This window comes from Artemia sp. Qi Xiang Cuo, chromosome 19 (assembly GCF_049724085.1).
Source record: "Artemia sp. Qi Xiang Cuo chromosome 19, ASM4972408v1, whole genome shotgun sequence".
In the NCBI taxonomy this organism is placed as follows: Eukaryota; Metazoa; Arthropoda; class Branchiopoda; order Anostraca; family Artemiidae; genus Artemia; species Artemia sp. Qi Xiang Cuo.
In genome coordinates this window covers 35,685,499-35,704,695 of record NC_142812.1, presented here as the reverse complement: position 1 = coordinate 35,704,695, position 19,197 = coordinate 35,685,499, and the positions used below count along the sequence as shown (strand labels likewise).

The following is a 19,197-nucleotide window of genomic DNA, read 5'->3' as shown; positions in this document are numbered from 1 at the left end:
CTTGTGTCCGTTTAGTTCTTCCGTTCCCACCCCTTTTTACATAGTCTCTTTTAAACCTTTTTAACACTATTTTTATCTCAATTTTTTTTGTTTTTGTTTTAGTTTGTGCCTTTTTAACTTTCTAACATTTGACACTTTTTGTTTTTTAGACTAATGAATGGCTTTGCCTTTCTGATATTGTTGTTTTTGGCATTGTTTAGCCAGTTTTTTAGTTGTTGTGCTATTTCTATGTTTTTTTTTATTATATGACCCCGAAATGCGTCATTTTTTGAAATAAATATCTTATTATCTTAGACGAGAATGGTTATAGAAGCCATAACAGGAATTGAAAATTTCTAGAAAAACTTTCCCGAATAGGGAGGGGTGAATCCTCCTCATGCCGAAAATACGATATGGCCACTGTGGACACAAGAAGACATCTGATAAAAGAATGTCCAGCTAGGATTAGACACCGACTTGAGATATTTCGTAATGTTATTGTTGAGCTGGAGGACATAGTAAGGGAAGAAGAAGTCCGACGGCTGGCAAGATGTATGGTAATGGTCGGGAGGCTGAACACATCATTGCCCCCCCCCCCCGACCATAAATAAAGCATAGTTTTTGGGGTGTAGAGGCAATGGGTCTTGAAGGCCTGAGTCTTGACCCACTGATAGTGGGTCCACCCCTCATAATAATAATAATATTAATGATAATACAAGCCTGCCATATATATGTGTGTATATATGTATAGTACCGGGAGCCTGTTAGTAAAGTTGTGACCTTTTTAGATTGTTTTTGTGGCCAGAAATGTCAATATACCAGTTTTAAGAAAGAAAAGTATGTAGCCGATTTTGAGGCCGGGCCCAGGCACTTGACAGGTGACAGGCTTGTATATATATATATTGATTCGTGTTGTTAGTGATAACCTCTAAGCGGATCGCCGTTGTTTGCTACTCTTTCCTCGGCAAAATGGAGGGCTCCGCAAGGAATACATATAACTTTGAAGGGCCCCAATGACTTGTAATCAACAGTTGCGTAGTGTATGGCATCTTTTTAGGTTTGTATTGGGTTTTGCGCTACCTTTTGTTGGCGTCGAATAATGTGATGGCATTGTTCTTCTGATGTAATATTTCTTTCTTCTGCACTTTCATCTTGACTCGTTCTGATTTTCGCTATTGCTTATTTTCTAGCAGCACAATTCTTTGTTCTTCACTCTATTTTGACACGTTCTGATACTCGCTTTCTCGCTATCGCTGTAATTTTCACTGCCGCTTATCTTATAAACGCATATTTCTTTTTTATTGCTGTGGCATTTCTTTTAACAGCATATATCTTTGTTCTTTACTTTCATTTTTAATTCACCCTGCTCCTCGTCGTCGCATGTCTTGTCACTGGATATTTTTTTGTTCTTCACTTTGGTTTTTGACTCATTTGAATTCTTGCTGCCGCTTATCTTTGAACTGCATATTTCTTGTTCTTCACTTTTGTTTTGATTCGTTTTAATTGTCGTTGACGCAAGCATTCTGACTGTAGATTTCTTTGTTCTTCATTTTCGTTTATCATTACTTTAGACATTTTTTCAATACCCTTTAACTTTTAATACCCTTTAAATTTGATTTGATGGTCTAGGTTTTTCATTTGTCCTCTAGGCGTTATGAAACTTCTTAAAAGGCCTTTTGTAAATAGACTCATTACACTTGGTATTTTCTACTTTGCTATGTTCCTTTGTAATGTTGCATGCGTCATATATATAAAAACGATACGTTCACTCCTGGGAGAGGGTAGGCGAAAATGATGTAATTTATTCTTTTGACTTGTGTACATAAATATGACGTCACTCATATGATTTTTCTTGTCAATCATATGTTTCTTGTGTAATTTTGCCTGCATCATAGACACTAAAAAGGATACAACCATTATTGAGACAAACATAACGTATGTATGCTTTTGAAATGTGCAAAAAAATATGACGTCACTCACGAGATTTTTCCCCCCAAAATTAATGGTCTTTATCAATTTTTTCAAGCTCGTGACCTGTATAGATCTTTTTTTTAGGTCAGAAAATCCCAGGATGCCAATTTGCCAAAAATATATGGAGCCGTTTTCGAGAAAAAAATACAAAAATATGTATACAATTATTGCTCATTTAAAAATATAAGATATAGATGCATGATCAGCTCTGTATCTCTATCTATGACTAAACACTGCATAGGTCTGTAAATTTCGATATTATCCTTGAACATTATATGATGTAATAGTGACGAGAATTGCAGTTTTTGTTCCTTTGTATCATCTTTGGGCTATCTAAAAAAGAGTGTTTTTTTCTAGATCTACCCAACACCAATGAATTCTTAGAATACCTATTGGATGCAGTAGAAAATGATCTGTTTAATATATCTGAAGTCAAGAAGCATATATTTTTTCATGATCCTTTCTTGGAAACGGTAACGTTCCTCGACAATTTTTTGATTAGGCTGCCGTCTGAAAGGAAGGCCTTTTTTGAGTAAGTTTATTTGATCCTTTTTTATGTATAAAACTAAGGATAGAATACGAATTGGTTGATTGCACTTACTAAAGGTGAAATATCCTGTTTCAGTTCTCTTCTTCCTAGTATCTTGTAAAATAGACCATATTACCTAGTGTCGTAAAAAAAAAAGAAGTTTAAAAGTGTGTTTGCTGAAAAAAATAAAGATGGCTTTCGTCATACAAAGAGGCAAATTCTTTTAGAGGAAAGAACTGATTCCGTTATTGATGCTGTAACAAACATGTATCTGACAGTAAGCGTATCCTCAGAAGGTGGGATTAGCTAGTGTCAAGGACAAAGAGTCCCAAAGCAACACAATATCCATATATAGTCGACGGCTCGCCATTTCGTGATTGACAAGTATAAATATCGACTAAATGAACATTAAAATGAGACATCAATCGGTATGACAGAATATTCTAATTGATAAAAACACATTTAGGCTGTTTTTCAGTAATGCCTTACCAATGTATATTATGCTGTTTTCAAAAAGGATGACTGCATAGCAGTTAAATATGCATATTTATCATACGAAGACTAAGGAGCTGGCTAAATTTGGCTGATGGTTTTTGGCCTTTTTGAGCCTGTTATACATCGTAGGCTCAGTTTTGCCACTTGGCTCGGTAGCTCGGGCATTTGCTCCCTACAACCTGAGGTGTTACTTTCCTCTTGCCGTCATTGCCATCTGGTGATTTACTCGAGCTGCCTAAAAAAGAACACAACCGTGCTGATACAAAGCACCTGCAGATAAATCCTTGTGTCATGACGTCTTTCCAGGTCGAATTCTCCATATGTTCTTTTTCAGTAACAATTCTTGAGATTTTGACACCCTGTATTCATTCTTGTGATTTTTCATTATATCGGAAAAATTTTAACTTTCTAGTTTATACTTTTGGGAAGAAGAAAGGGCTCAAGCTTTTGTTCCTCATGTATTTCTAACTGATATGCCCGAATTTGCATTCTATGGTGGACAGAGTCACTTCGGTGAATCTGCGCCTGGAAACGTGTTTTAAAATAGGTTCTCTGCTCCAAATTATCTGTAATAATAATAATATACTGCAATGAAAAGGCATTCGCCTCTATAAAAATTTACTTTCACTAAAAAGCTTGTCAGTACTATTCTTGAAAGAGCTGGTACAGCCATAACCTCTTCTTGGGGGAGGTTGTTTCATTCCTTGACTGCTCGGTTTGAGAAGGCCCACCTTCCAACATCTTTATTCAAAGTTTTGCTTTGCTTTGCTTTAGCTTAAAGTTGTGTCCTCGCACATGGTTTGTGTTGAATAAGAGTATTTCATCTGGTCCAATGTGATTGCAGTAGGCTACTAGTGTCATAGCTTGAAAGTTTCATTAAGATCACCTCGGAGGAGTCTATAGGAGATGGAAGGAAGTGACAGCTTTTTGACTCATTCACAGTAGGAGAGGCCTCTTAGTTTTGGTACAGATTTTGTTGCTCTTCAATGAATCTTCTCAAGTGCATCAATATCTTTTTGAAGGTGAGTTCTTATTGTCGTGTGCCATATTCAATGATAGGCCGAACCAGAGACTTAAATAGAGTTGAAAAAAGCTGAGAATCGTTTAGGCGTGAAGTTTCTACGAGTAAGTCCAACTACTTCCGAAGCTTTGCTCATGATGGATTCGTAGTGGTAGGTGAATTTTAGATCACTGTCTATTATTACTCTAAGGTGCCGCTTAAAACATGTTTTTGGTATTATACTAGTGTTAAAGCTACAGGCTGACTTGAAATTCTGTGGTCCAAGGCATAGGTGGGAGCTTTTGTTTGTGTTGACCTCCGTCCTCATCCAATCGGCTATCTTGTTCAAGTAGGTTTGCAGTTCTTGAATATCATTTGGGCATTTGATAGGTCTAAAAAGCTTTGTATCTTCAGCATAGAGTGTGATATCTGAGTTAGTGTTGTCAGGCAGGTCGTTTGCAAAAAGATTGAAGAGCAGGGGCCCAATGACGCTACCTTGTGGAATACCGCTAGATATTTTTGTCCCAACTGTTCTAATCTGGCCATCTACTTTCACCCTCTGAGTTCTTCCTGCCAGAAAATTCGTGATCCAGCTAAGAGCTTTGCCCGCAATCCCGGGTTTTCTTAACTTATGAAGGAGCTTTAAATGAGAAACTTTATCGAAGGCTTTACTAAGATCAAGGTATATTGCGTCGACACATATGCCTTTGTCGAGGTTCAGTCTCCAGGTGTTTGTAACTAGAAGTAGCTGGGATTCGGCTGATATGTGATATATAGATATTTATTTCGAGAAATTACTATCACAAGCCCTGAAGGGCCGAATTCGAATTTCGAAGTCCATAAAAAAAACAAATAAACAAGAAAATCATAACAAAAGCACCACAAATAAAAAATTGGCGAACAATACAAAAAAAAAAATAAGTAAATAAAAATCGAAATGTTATATTACTCCTTCGTCAGTAATATTAAAAACAGTAAAATGGCAACTATTTAAAAAGATAAAAACTAAAAAAATAAATAATATATACATTAATAAATGTTTGAAAAACAACATAAAAAGGAGATAGGGAACAAAAAAAAGAGTAAAAAGAAAAACGAGCTGTTTCTTTTATCATGTAAGAGATAAGATAAAATTTATGTACAAATTAACAACTATTTATTATATCAGTAAAAAAAGGGATAAAAGATTTCTTATACCGCAAGGTAGTACAAAGAATGGGGGATAAGGTGAGGATAGGATGGGACACAGTTCGTGGAGAACGAGTTCTATCGGGTACATTGTATTCAGGTAATAGGTTCGCAGTACGAGGGTTCATAAGTGCCAACTTACCAAAACGAAGGCAAAAATTATTTCTTCTTCTCTCGAGGGTCTCTAGTTTTGAAATATTTAACAAATGCAAATATGGTATCTTGCCCTCTTTAAAAATAATTCTTAGAGCTCTCTTTTGGACATTTTCAATTTTTTGTTTCTTCATTTGAGAGGCCAGGGTGCCACACAGGACAAACATACTCTAATATGGGACGCACAAAAGAAATGTATGCTTGTAGTAAATGTGATTGGGGGCAACTAAATTTATTTAAAAGTTTAAGGAGGGAAAGTGAGGATATTATTTATATGGGCATCCCATTTCAAATTGGAAGAAATTGTAACACCAAGGAGTTTAAGAGATGTGGCAGAGGTTTCAGGAGGAATAGGAGCAAGAAAAAGGGGAGGGGATTTAAGGAAACTTACTGAAACTATTGCGGATTTAGATGGGTTAACTGTCGTCTCAAGGGAAGAGGCCTCACAGGCAATATCGTGGAGTATGCCCATTTGGTTGCTAAAAATGTATTTATGACGTATCTCTAAAACTGTCAAGTCATCGACAAAATTCCACCTATCGTTAAAAAGGGTTGAAAGGGTGTTGATCAAAAGAGAAAAAAGGAGAGGGCCTAGAATAGTTCCCTGAGGAATGCCATTAAATATGGGGAGATGATCTGAGAAACAATTTAGATATTTAACTGCTTGAGATCTATTAGAGAGAAAAGAGGCAACGAGCTTAACAAGGAAAGGTTCAATGTGGAATTCATTTATAAGTTTATCTATGAGTAAATTGTGGTTAATCAAATCGAAAGCTTTTTGAAGATCAATAGAAATCAGATAAAGCCAAGTGTTAGGTTTTTCAAGTAATTTACCCATGGTATCAACAAGATGGATCAGGTAATGAGAGGTTGACGTGAATTTGAGATTACCAAACTGTCTAAGATCAATGAGGCGGAGGACTTTCATCTTAAGCCAGCCTGCGAGAAAACTTTCATACAATTTTGAAAAAAATTGAGGTGAGGGTAATAGGACGAACGCCATCAAAGCCAGGCTTCCCATTTTTCTTTTTGATTGGGGTAATAAAACCTTGTTTCCAATATTGAGGGAACTGTCCAGATTCAGTAATTTCATTAAACAGGGTGGATAGGGGTTTTGAGAGGTATTCACTGAAAGCTTTAGTCAGAGGAACAGGAATATCTAAAGGGCAAATGCTTGATCGTTTTAGTTTTTCAATTTTTTTTACAACATCAAGTGGAGAAATATGTGGGAGAGAAAAAGGATAAGGAAAATCTGGAAATGCGTAAGATAGTGGTGGGAGACACTGGACAATAGAAGCCAGAAACTTACTGAGGTCTTTAGCTGTGGTCTTTGGAGGTTCATTTATATTAAAATTTAGTTGTTCTTGACTCTTGCCGGTAAGTTTTTTAATTTCAGAGTACCAATTCTTTGGTTTATCATGGCAAAAGTTTTTAATTTTATTTTTATAGTAGGCTCGGGTAACTTTTTTAATTTGACTTTTTAATTCCTTTCTTACCTTGTTTGCTTCAGCTAAATTACCCCTTTTAAATGAGCTTATTTTCGTGCGGATTAATATTTTTATGTGATTATTTATGTAAGGTTTATCACTGGAGCATTTTCTGATTTTTTTTTTCTGGGAAACATAATGAGTAGGAATCAGTTAGTTTTTTTGTGAAAAATCTACATTTTGTCATCAAGGTTATTAGAATTATAAAAGTCTGACCAACTTTCACTGGTCAGCCATGATCCAAAAGGAAAAAAGGCCTGTGTCACTGAGGGAACGGCAAACCCCAATGGAGGTAGTAAAGGAATGTTCAATGGCTGAAGAGGGAAAAAAAGAAGACCATAGTGGTAACTGCCTCCTAATGGTGGCAGTGCTTGCGGGGAGTTGTAATACTTACTCATGTTTGAACAAATAACATCCAGAGAGGTGTTACCTTTTGTTGTAGATATTTTAGCCAGTTTTTTAATATTAAGAGAGGTGCAGATAGAGTCTATTCTCAGGTCATTCGCATCGCCAAGTAAGCAAATACCAGCGTTCGGATACTTTGATAACACAAAGTCAGCACTTATAAGAAACTGTTGTATAAATTTGCGTTTCTGGTCAATACTTTAGTTAGGGGAATGATAAAAGACGGCAGTTACAATTAAATTGAAAGAGCGGGGAAGTACTTTCGGTCTAAGGCTCAGCCATAGGATTTCATCATAATCTGATAATTTGTGGGTGGGGATGAGTTTAGGTTGGAGGTTATCTCGGACAAAAAATAATATACCACCCCTTTTTTCCCAAGAGGGTGATCGGGAGGGCGAAGTTTTATAAACTGAGTATAATTGCGGATTTTTAGGAAATCTGGGTTCTGGGACTGAACCTCTGTCAAAGCAATAATATTAATTTTATGAATTTTAGAGATACCCTCGAGTTTGGTAAGTTTATCAAAATTCTGGCTGTCAGCATTGGTAAGTAGAAAAGTTGGAAATTTAAACCGATTCGGGTATTGGGATTTTTTTCAATTCGGGATGGAATTATTTGGGGTTGAAGTTTATGAGAAGGATGCTGTGGATAAGGGGATGGCTTTGAGGTACAATTAAAAGGAGGGAATGGACAGGGCTTGAGAGAAAAGGAGGACAGCGAACAAATTATGGGGATATTATTAAATTGGAATGGAACTACGGTGGAATTCGTCTCACTATTTGAAGGTTTAGAAACTCTGCATGGAGGTGTTACCTGTGGATCGTTCTGCCTGCTTACTCTTAAACCAGAGTCACACTGTTAGGTTTATCCCCCAAGACGGATAAAGTGCAAAAGGCAGAATCCAAACTGCCTTTTGTTGATCAAATTTCGGTTAGAAGGTATTCTAGTAATCTGACTGCTATGATGGACTCGAGGATTTTACCAGTGATGCATGTAAGATTTGTGGGCCTGTAGTTGATTGGGTTTTGTTTTTCACCTTTCTTGAAGATTTGGGTGATAATTGCCTTTTTCCAGATATTAGGAAGTTTTCCCGCATCTAGAGATACCATAAAGATGAGAGATAGGGATCTTGTGACTTGTTGCTGCAGGCTCTTTGAGAATGCGAGGGTGTATGCTGTCTGGACCTTCCGATTTATTTGTACTTAGCTTTTTAAGTTTTTGGTAGATGGAGTCTTCATCAAAATCTTTTTTGTTTTTGTTTTTTTCATTGAGATGTTTCTCTCTGTTGGTTTTTTATTACTCAGAAGCCAACATTTTCTTCCTCTATTCGTGCAGCCTCACTTCTATACCCCAATTGTGGTGTAAAAACGGATGCACAACGATAATTAAATAGATTGGCTTTTTCAGTGGGGTCTTCCAGTGTTTTTCCAGATAAAGGATCTGTTAGAGCTGGAATGCCAGGTTGGTCTTGTCGCTTGGTACTTACATAATTCCAGAAAGCCTTGAGATCTTTTTGGTGAGTCTTTGAGCTGGATAATAACGTGTTAGTTTTCTTACTTTATTTCTGAAGCGACAGAATAGTTTATAGTCTTCGTCGGTATGAGTTGTGGCGAACTTTCTCCAAGCCTGCTGCTTTCTTTCGATTAGCTCCACAGTTTCTCGGCTCAATGCGGGTCTTGTCCTTATATCTTTAATCGTCTATAGTCTTGGACCCTCTAAGTAACATTACTAATTTTGAATTTCTCTAAATTTCACTTTCTTTGCAAAAGTCATTCTAGTAAATGGTTAGATGTCTCTTACGTAAGATAGACCTACTCGATCAAGGGGCGATTTCCTTTTGAAGAACACGACCTGGTTGAACCTAAAGCCAGAAGCATTCATAACCTCAGTCAGTCAATTTACTTTGCCAAACAACTACAGAACAAATTAAGTAACACAAGGAAAATTGTCACCGCAAAAGCTGGTTCAACTAATCTGCAACTAGGGGGTTTCTGAATTGTAGCCTAGGCTGACATTTTACCCTTAATATTTTGCTGTAAAATGACAAAGATGTAACACCCTGTTGGTTTTTAAATTATGGCTGTGTATTATTGGATGAAGAGTGAACAAATTTTGATGATAATGTAGATGTTATTTCTTAAATTCTGATTGGCTGTATGTCTCTCAGACCATACCCGCGTTGCCAGGTTTTTCTTTTATCTTTCAAAAAGGATTTCTGATAGTTTTTGTGTCGCTGATTTTGTATAGTGTGACAAAGATTTTCCAAATCAACAATGCCAAGAGAAATCATTGTTTTAATAATCTTTACTTACAATAACGCAGTCAGTTCTTGGTTCGCATATACAGTGTTTTTTATTGTAAGTGCCACTAAACTTGATAAAAAAGATTATTTTTTTATCTTGTACGGATAAGCAAAATTTTAGTCTGCTATATAAACTTCTTCAAAACTCCAGATTGGACTAGACCCCCTCTCCTGTTTCTTGAGTTTCTTGATACACCCTTGCTCATGGTTTTTAGTTATTGTGGCTTATTGTGTTTTTTTTTATTTCTATTTATCTCCGTTTTTTTTTGCTCAAGGAAATTGGAAGAGAAACTTGAGTGTATTCCAGAAGAGATGATAGCCCGACATTTGGGTCAAAAGCTCCTTAGACGCCACGTTGTTCTAGATGAAAACGCTCAGAGCAGTATTTTGCCAAAATTGCTAACTCCCAAGCTGTTGAAAGGTTTTGAAGGTATTTTTTTTATTATTCTGATTATCGAGTGAAAGACTTAGTTTAACAAAATGGTGTAGATTGGTGCCTTCTCATGCACCATGTTCCTCAAGAGGGTAACCTTTAGAATCCTCTCTAATAGTACATGTATATAATTAGTTTAAATCTTAGGACGTGATCGTATCTGTTACATGCTCAACTGTTCATTCAGGGTCATAGCTTTAGCGTTTTTCATTTATTTTGAAAAAAAGTCATTTTAAGCTTCAAATTATATATAGAATTATCTGCTATCTTGAACAAGCAACCATTATTATTGAACATTTTATCTAAGAAATAGTCAAAATATTTCATGCTAAGGGAGTACAGATTCAATTAATTGTATCTTAAGGTTGTTAGATTTTTATATTTAAGATGTATTGAGAAGTATATTATAATGCTAATTGAAATTGATTTCCAACCATATAAACATTAAACTCAACGTTTCAAGGTGCCATTACTTTAGTTGAGAAAAGCTCCTGATTTGAACTCTGAATAGTTGTTTTTTTTTTTTTAAGGAAATGATGAAAACTTTGAACGAGGAATCCTGTCTTTGGATCTATTTAAGAAGTATATTATTCCAGAAATTGTCAAAGTTTTTCACGTTAGAGAAGTTGAAATTCGGCTCATATTTCTTCGGCAGTTCCACCGTTTCTTCGAGCACATTGAAATAACAACCTTAATACAAGAAGTACTGCCTGAGGTATGTATGCTACATTAACCTGCTATTGTACACTCTTGTAAGGAACTTTAAGCCATTCCTATGCTAAGTATGTTTATTTGATTAAGGATTCACCGGGGTTGATTGCTTGACATCCTAAGCTCAAACGTCTTTTGCTTCTTGGGGGTCTAACCATAAAGTAAAAAATTGGGTCTTTTGAAATAATTTCAACTTGGTGGTAATTCCACACGGTGGAATACGTCGGGTAAAGCTCGCTTTGAGGTATCCCTGCTGTAGGTGATGAATAGCACAATGGCGAGGTACGAGCTTCGGCAGCTCCTCTGATGAAGGATAAAATATACGTTTCTAAATTACTAAATCAAACACTAAGTCGTGGACTCCCCGTAACGGTTGAGGGAATTAAATGCTTAGGGGATTACTATGCAATGTCCTAATATTCTTAGTAGCTTTCTTCTTAATTAATCTCTGCAATGTAATTTTTCATTCAACTATTCTTAATTAGGAAGCACGGATATGATTGACTTAAATCTAGCCCTAAAAAGGTTTACTTTATTGTTCCATTTTTTAAAATGATTAACTGTTCTGTTGATGGAGTCTACTAGAGCATTTTAGAATTCTAGATGGAGCTAAAGTTTCAGATAACACTCAGTCCCTGCACTGAACTCTTCTCAACATAATAATATTTAATAAAGTCTCTATCATCAATATTATTTAATTGGTCTTTTTATATAAAAATCATAGTGATTAATTTCTTCTTGAAAATCACGATTTATTTTGTATAGAAAATAGAATTTGTGACAATGGCTGTTGTATGGACCTTGCTACAATGAAAGGTGGCTATAAGTTTAAAGCTTGACCAGAACTGTCTCTTAAGTTGTTTATTTTGATTTTTTTACGAAGATATATGTATTGAAAAAGCATAACAAAAGAACGGTCAAAACTAGTTTAAAGCAACTGTTTGAATAGCTTCTCTTTATTCTTCTTTAGTTCGAAAAAAAGGAAAAAAAGCTAAAAGGAGCCCTATGTGGAAATGAAATAAATAATTTCTTTTTAGATTAAATTCATTTTCTCTGATATTGTCCTGAAACAAGATGCACTAAAAAGAAAAAAAGAAGGCTGAAAGAACCACCAAAGAGTTATATTCTCCGGATTTTGTTGTTTACTTTTTCCATCTAGGAGTAAATTAATAGATGATCAGATTAATTCTCGTTTCTTTGTCAAGAAAATTTTTTTATTATAACTTGTATAATTATCTTTATATTATTTATTATCTTTATTATTATCTATATTATTTGACAGGAATGATGGTGAAGTGAATTTCTTTTTTCCCTTTTTCACATAATTGATATTTTTTGTGTATCTTGTTTTTCTTTTCTTTTAATTGTATATAGCACTTTTTAGCAAAAATCAAGCATTGCAAAATTCAGACTAGAGGCCATAGGGCTAGTTCTTTGGAGGGCATCCAATCTCTTTCTTAAGATCTAACTATCGTAGATGCTATAATATTTTCATAGTTTTACTTATTTTGCAGATCATGCTGGGCATAAGGGATACTCATAATGACCTTGTTTCTGAAACCTTAAAGGTTTTGTCACTTCTAGTCAGCCGCTTTGGTGGAGAATCAGTCCTTGGTGGGAAAAGATCGAAAATATTCGCTGATGGCAGGCCTAAGGTTAGCTGCTGCAAATTTTCAACTCAGACATTTTTTTTTTGCTTCACCTTTGTATCACTTAAGCTAAGTATTCACAGTACATGACAGTTGTCTGCGTAGCTCTTTCACTTCGCTTGCTATAATAACGTTTTTCATATAAAAACGTAAAAATTAGTGTAGATTAGTGTACTTGCAGTGGTAGAAATGGTGACTCGTCACTGGATCAGTTTTTTGTGGGTAGTTTGGTTAAGATAAGTAATAATTGTGTAATTACGCAAATAATTACGCAATTTGTCAAATAAAACGCCATTACAACTTAAAATTATTCTGCTGTAGTAGTTGTTAAGCTACGATGAGAACAATGAAAAGGTCAGGGAAAAGAACTGAAAATAAATTAGAGGCTGTTAGTTTTTCTGGCGCTATCTTAGTCATTGTTTTGCTAGCCCGCCTCTGCCCATCATGGTGGAAGTGGGCTGGCGCACTGTAGCGTTTGCGATGGCGGGTCGCTGAGATATTTTCGGGGACTCGCCGTCGGTTTCTTACATGGCTTCGGTGACTACTTCAAAGAGAGTGCTAATATTGAGATCTTTAATGGTAATTCTCAAACGATTTCTAGATTCACGCCGATTTGAATCTAATAACCGATCCTTTTCCTCCTGTTTAATTGGCGAAAAATAACGCTGAAAAATTATTTTACATATTTACCATAACCTAGGTAATCGCTGCAAGAATTTGACCTCGAGTTTTGTCAAATCGACCGAGCTAATGTCAGCTTGGTCTGACTTACCAAAACTTGTACTAAATGAGAAAGACTTGCTTGGCAGATTGGCTGATTACATTGACAGTATATATCTGAAAAATGCTCATTATAAATACCACTTTTTTGTTATTTTATTGAGACATCTTTAAATATTTATTGAGAAATTTAAAGCTTTTTGACTCGGAAGATTTATATTATGTAAAATTGTGTTTGTCTTATCTTCTGGGTTTCGTATCTAAAGAAAAAGTAAATATAACGATTAGACGGATTAACTACGCTGTGCCATACCAAAAGAATCTGTAAATGAATATAAAGTTAATATATTTTGTATGTTCTGATTAATAGTTCCAGCTGAGCCTTGTGACTATAACGAAGTTTTTCATGAACTTTCTTAATATCTTTCCAAATAGCACATTGTTTGGACATGACTTGATTGCTGAATTCCCACTTCCCACCATTATATCAATAGAATATAGCTGGAGCTGGAGCATCAAATTTTAAAATATTTGAAGAAGGTTAGATGCTACTTCTTCAGCTGTCTCAGTTTTTAATGGTTGTAGCATGCCAAACTTAGTGAAATGGTTTTTGATACTCCATTATAAATTTGGATTCGCCATCCTTGTTTGGCTGTAGATTTATCAGGTTTGCTGTGAAGTGCTATTCCTTCAACTACTACTAACAAATCACTGCAGAAGTAAACTGTCTGAGCATGCTCCCCCGCCACCCCCGGTTGTTCAAACCTTATCTCTCTACATTTTTAGTTAGCCTTTGTTCTCATACAAAGGCTGAGAACAAAAAACCATTGTTCTCACAACAATATCTTTTTTAGATGCCCTACTTTTATTTGACTTTGGTTACGTAAGTTTGATTACAACATTACAAGCTCATATGTAAAATTTTCGCATTTAACTTGCAAATCTCTGAGCAGATATGTCATTCCTTCTTGGCCTGTTCTGGTATGTTTTGAATAGTATACTGAAAAACTCATCTTTGGAAACATAATACTGTATTGTTTCTCCTTGTTTTAATGGTGTAATTGACTTCTCTTTATCATTAATAATTAAAATGTAGAGAGGCCATAATCATCTATAGTCCAAAGGTGCGCTGCAATTCGTTTTAGCAGAAATCACTTAAGAAAGTATCTTGGGGCACTTTTATGATAAAAATGAGAACCATTGTCTTCTCGTTTACTCAGAATTAATACGTTTAACTTTTCAAAAAAGGGTCACTATTTTTTTTTAAGTTCATAAGTTAATTTATAAGTTTATTATTCCACATTCACAAACGAATAGATTAATTAAAAAATATTTTCGCACTGGAGAAAATGCAGTATCACTAGTATCTTTCTGTATAAATTAAGGTATCGGATTCAAAACTTCTGAAAAAATGTGTGTGCTCCATCAAATCTTGAATAATACTGATAAATTGTAATAATCCAGACTATACCGAATGCATGCACCAACAATTCATTAACTGCAGATCGAGGAATTTGGTGACATTCTGTCTCCTATGTTGACCTTGGTTTCTCTTTTTGACCTCCACTAGAGCATATTTATGTTTGTCTGTGTCCACTGATGGGGGTACTTTAAATCTCTGGCTAAGGATTTTAGCCATGATGATTCCGTTGGTGCACTTTTTCTTGATTTGCCGCATTGTTTTTGGGATTTTGGCTCTTTTTGAACCTCAAAATTTTGCTTCTGGAATTAAAATTCTGTTGATTTGAATCTATCATTCTTATGAATGGCGAAATATTTTTTCTGTTCTTTGTTCATACTTCCGAAACTCGAAGTTCCAAAATAATCATGCTACATTAAAACTGTAGTTTATAATAAAATTGTAATTATATAAAAAACTGTATTAGGAACATGACTGGTTTTGAAGCTGTTGTTGTAAAATTGGAAGTTTGTTAATTAATGAAATCAATGACTAACTAGTTATTCCAAAGTGGTAATGAATCACTCCTGGTTTCCCAGATTTGAGATATACAAAATTGGTTATAATAAGAGACTGGCGTTCCATAAGAAAAGAAAATGAACGGAAAAACAATAAAAATCAATAAAAATCTAAACGAGGATAATTTTCAGCCAATGAAATAGAAAAACAAAAGGATAAAGACAAAGACTTACCTAACCTATCAATAAATTTCATAAATCTATAATTCTAACCTTTTGGAGTGAACCGCACCGAACCGGAGAAGCTAAAAAAGGTTTGTTTAGTTTCAAAGGCTGAAAATCACCCTCGCTGGTTTATTAGGCTTTTTTTTCTTCGTTGTCATCGTTTTTGTTGATCTATTATCTTGACATAGTCAGTGTGGTCTCAGAACGCATAGTAAGAGACAGGTAAATTTTGGGCAATTACTTGCGATGTGTGTTAAATACTATTGGGGTTAGAAATCCTAAGCATATTTTGGTATTTCCTCTCTTGTAAAATGTAGTTCCGTAACTTAATGCCTGTGAACTACCGTATTTCTTTGCACAGTCCCGGGCGTCTCTTTTATCGCATCTGAATTAAGACATAGCTCCCGACTGAAGAGTTTAACAGAACGTACGTAATTCATGCAAAGGTACTTTTTTTATGGTGCGGTAGTATTTTAATGTTGACCTATTGTAATTCTATATAAATGTACGTATCTATTCTATTTCAGGTTATGACTGCCAATATAGAAGCTTCTTTGGTTTCGTCAGTAAATACTTCATCTGACTCTAAAACAGTACCGCTATTTTATGTTAACGAAGGTAAAACGGATGAATCCCTCCCAGAACGTATCCCTCCTGAAGGAGGGGAGGATTTAGAAACATCACAGCCACTTCGTAAAAAAGAAATAATTGAAGAACTGCAAATATTCCATATAAATAGTAATTTAACTTTGGGGAAGTCAGAAAGTTCCCTATGGGACAGTGATTCTGAATCTCTTAAAGGATTTTCTAATGACCATGTTGATACAGGTGAAAACGTGCCTAATCTTGAAAAGACCCATAAAAAGATGGACAATCCAAAAGACATTATAAGAAATATTTCTACTGATTTTGTGGAAACGGATGAGAAAGTGCAAGCCAAAAAAGATGAAGATTTAAACAACAAGTTTGAAGGTGCAAAAAAAGCGGAGAAAACTTCGGAAGGGAAGACCAAACCGATTAAAGGAATGGTACTAAAGTCGAAATTAAAGAAGCCAACCTCTGAAGCAACCAGTAATGATTATTTAGAGGATAGGAACAAATCTATTAGTAGCTCAAAGTCTTTGAAAACAGTTAATAACACTTCGTATAGTGTAAAGAAGGATATGAATAAAGACAAAAAGATGATAGGTTTAGAATTTGATATAATGGCTGTTAACATTGTTCCTGAAAAAATAGAAGATGTGAGTGACGACATATTTGAGGAAGTTTTCGGTAGCACCTCTGCTAAGAAAAGTCAGAGGGGTATTTCTGTCAAACCAGTCGTGTCAACCCTGTTGTCGGGTCTTGATGCAAGTGAAATAATAGAAGAGCCTGGGACTGGTTGGGATGAGCCTGAATGGTAGAAATAAACTTTTGTGATTTCTGTTCCCCTGTAGTTTAAAAATTGTAATCAGTATTTGTTTTTACACAATAGTCAAATTGATTATGTGAAGCTGTTTATGTGAATATTCTGATGAAAGGATAACCGATATCATGTATCTGACTAAGGTAGCTTTCCAGGGACTAAAAGAGACAAGTAAATTTTATTTTGTTCCGGACTGGATGAAAGTACTTTTGGCAATTTTGTTATTGATTGTTGCCTAAAAATTATTCCTCTTCTTTTATGCATTATATGGACTATTAAGGATTTAAAGAATTGTTGTAATAAATTTATTTGCTCCACACCTACAATACCACATAGCTTTTTTAAACTTAAAGCAGGGGCGGATCCAGGATTTTTTTAGGGGTGGGTGCAAAATAGGTTGATCCGATAAACTTGCGTTAGGAGCAATTTTAATTAACGCAAACTTGCGTTAATTAAGTAAATTACACTACTTTAGACTACGCTAGGGGGGCGCGCGCCCCCATCGCCCCTCCCCTGGATCCACCACTGACTTAAAGATGTGTTATATTTATAGATGGCCGACTGAAATCCAACAGTTAGAGGCCGCTAATATTAGTCAACATTGTTTAATTACGAAATGTGTATTCAAATAAAAATCATTTTATTTATTCCTTGACCAAAATCAATTTGTAATTGTTCGAATGCAATTGCTGCACCTGTAACGAGGTATCTTTGCTTTGAAAAAAGAATTTAATTTTTGAGTCAAATGAGGCCCTTTTGAAATGCTGTTAAAGAAATTTGGTCTTTTTTAAAGAATTAGAAGCATTTACAAGAGTGTTGTGCCCAGTGTATCGGTACTGATATATTAAGGACTTTGGATCATTTAAGAACTATTTGTGACTTGCCTAAGGCATGGACCAAATCTCTCTACTTACTTCTGAGCTCTGTTGCAGTCAATATGTCTGCCTGCTTCAGATTTGAAGGATTACCGACAATTGTCAATAGCTTTTGCACTGCCAATGTAGAGTGTGAGGCGTCCTTGGTTTCTTCTTAAACTGTTATAAAAAAAAGACCTAGAATTGCTTTTTTTTTAGTAAAACTAGAAATGGAATGCTATACAATGAAGAAAATAATGACGAAAGAATTTGAATTGAAAAAATTGTAATCCTTATTTTCATTTTTACATATACAGCCGTTAGATGTAAAATACGTGCATCATTTTTTATCGTCTTATTTTCATTCTTATCAAATTTAAGCCTTGACTTAAGAGGAGTCAATTGACTTTTACTCTAAATAGAAAAGACATCCTGATTGGAAAATTGTTTTTCTTGAGAGACGTCCTTTTCACTTGGCACGGCAACTTGGGATAATATTCCAAGTTTGTTTACTTTCTTTTGTCGAATTTCACAAATATTTTGCTAGCAGTTCGCTCAATGCTGAAAAGCGTTTTGTCTCAGAACCTCTTTAATTTGGCTTGAAGCATAATTATTTTTAATGATTCCCACATTTTGACAAAGTAACCTCTGTAGTTGAATCATCAGAGCAGCTTTAAGTCACGCAATTTACTATTAACTGGTGATTGCAATATCAAGAAGGAATGGTAGTGTCTTCTAAGAGGCAACAAGTCAGAGCCATGACCATTCTTGATTCTAGTGGTCGCAGAGAAAGAGGAAGAATACGTTTTATTGGCAACAGTACAGCTAATAAATTAGCTAAAATTAAAGTCCTTTCGGCATTTCCTTTATATTGAAACCTTGCCGGGAGTTTTGGCCTGCCAATCGCTGTCTGATTGAAGACCGCTTATACATTGTGTATACATGTGCTAAACTTTTATTTGTTAAGATTCAGGGGCTTCAACAATTTATATTCGAAATTTCTGCTTGATCTGATGTCTATTTTCTCTTTTAATAAATCTCATCAGGTTTGCTTTTACATAACAAAAACAAATACAATTCTTTTCTCCCTTGACTCTCTTATAAGAAGTTATGTTCATTTCCGCCATACTCATAGGAAGTTGTAAATTAAACGTACCCATTTATATTTGTTCAAAAAACGGAATAACTATTAAAAAATGAATTAAAAAATTTTTTCCATAAGATAAGTTTTCTAAAGAAAAGAAAAGAACTCTTTAAACCAAAAATGAGCCAAAACAAAATCAAATAATCTTCCAAGCGTAAAACTACCACAAATCAGCATCCAAGACTAGAATATAATTTGCACTTCACAAAAAAAATACAAATGGATGTGCATTGTCAGTTTAATTTACATATGTTGATATTTATTCCTTAAAATGTTCATAATATTTGATTTGTTTAAGTTATAAAAGTGAAAACATTTATTTTTTTTAGTATGGTGAAAATTACAAATACTATATGATTTTAATACGACCTCCCATTCCATAAAAACCTTATATGTCCCCAGGGCACAACTTAAAGCCCTGGGCATAACTAACCTCTGGGGGGTTGTGCCAAACCTGGAGGTATTGTTATATGTTCATTGGATTATTTTAAACAAAATTGCCATCGCATAATTTCAATCAAATACATTTGGTGAAAAGAGAGCTAGTTTGGGGGGGGGGGGTGTGAAAAGAGGGGTTGTCTTCCTCAAAGACATAATTTTTGGACCCTTCAACTACAATTAACAAAATTG

General features: G+C 35.0%; 1 protein-coding gene across 2 annotated transcripts in view; it reads left to right on the top strand.

Moving 5' to 3' along the window:
• LOC148940785 (protein-associating with the carboxyl-terminal domain of ezrin) overlaps window positions 1–17,837 on the top strand; it is a 41,342-nt gene extending 23,505 nt beyond the window's left edge. The window contains exons 4-8 of one of the 2 annotated variants that reach the window (XM_089105695.1): window positions 2,308–2,482; window positions 9,785–9,939; window positions 10,473–10,657; window positions 12,168–12,308; window positions 15,692–17,837. In XM_089105695.1, coding sequence (XP_088961821.1) covers window positions 2,308–2,482; window positions 9,785–9,939; window positions 10,473–10,657; window positions 12,168–12,308; window positions 15,692–16,567 — 1,532 coding nt within the window. In that variant the 3' untranslated portion in view covers window positions 16,568–17,837. The remainder of the gene's footprint in view (window positions 1–2,307; window positions 2,483–9,784; window positions 9,940–10,472; window positions 10,658–12,167; window positions 12,309–15,691) is intronic. The other variant, XM_089105694.1, reaches the window with a different exon arrangement.
• Window positions 17,838–19,197: the final 1,360 nt, after the last annotated feature.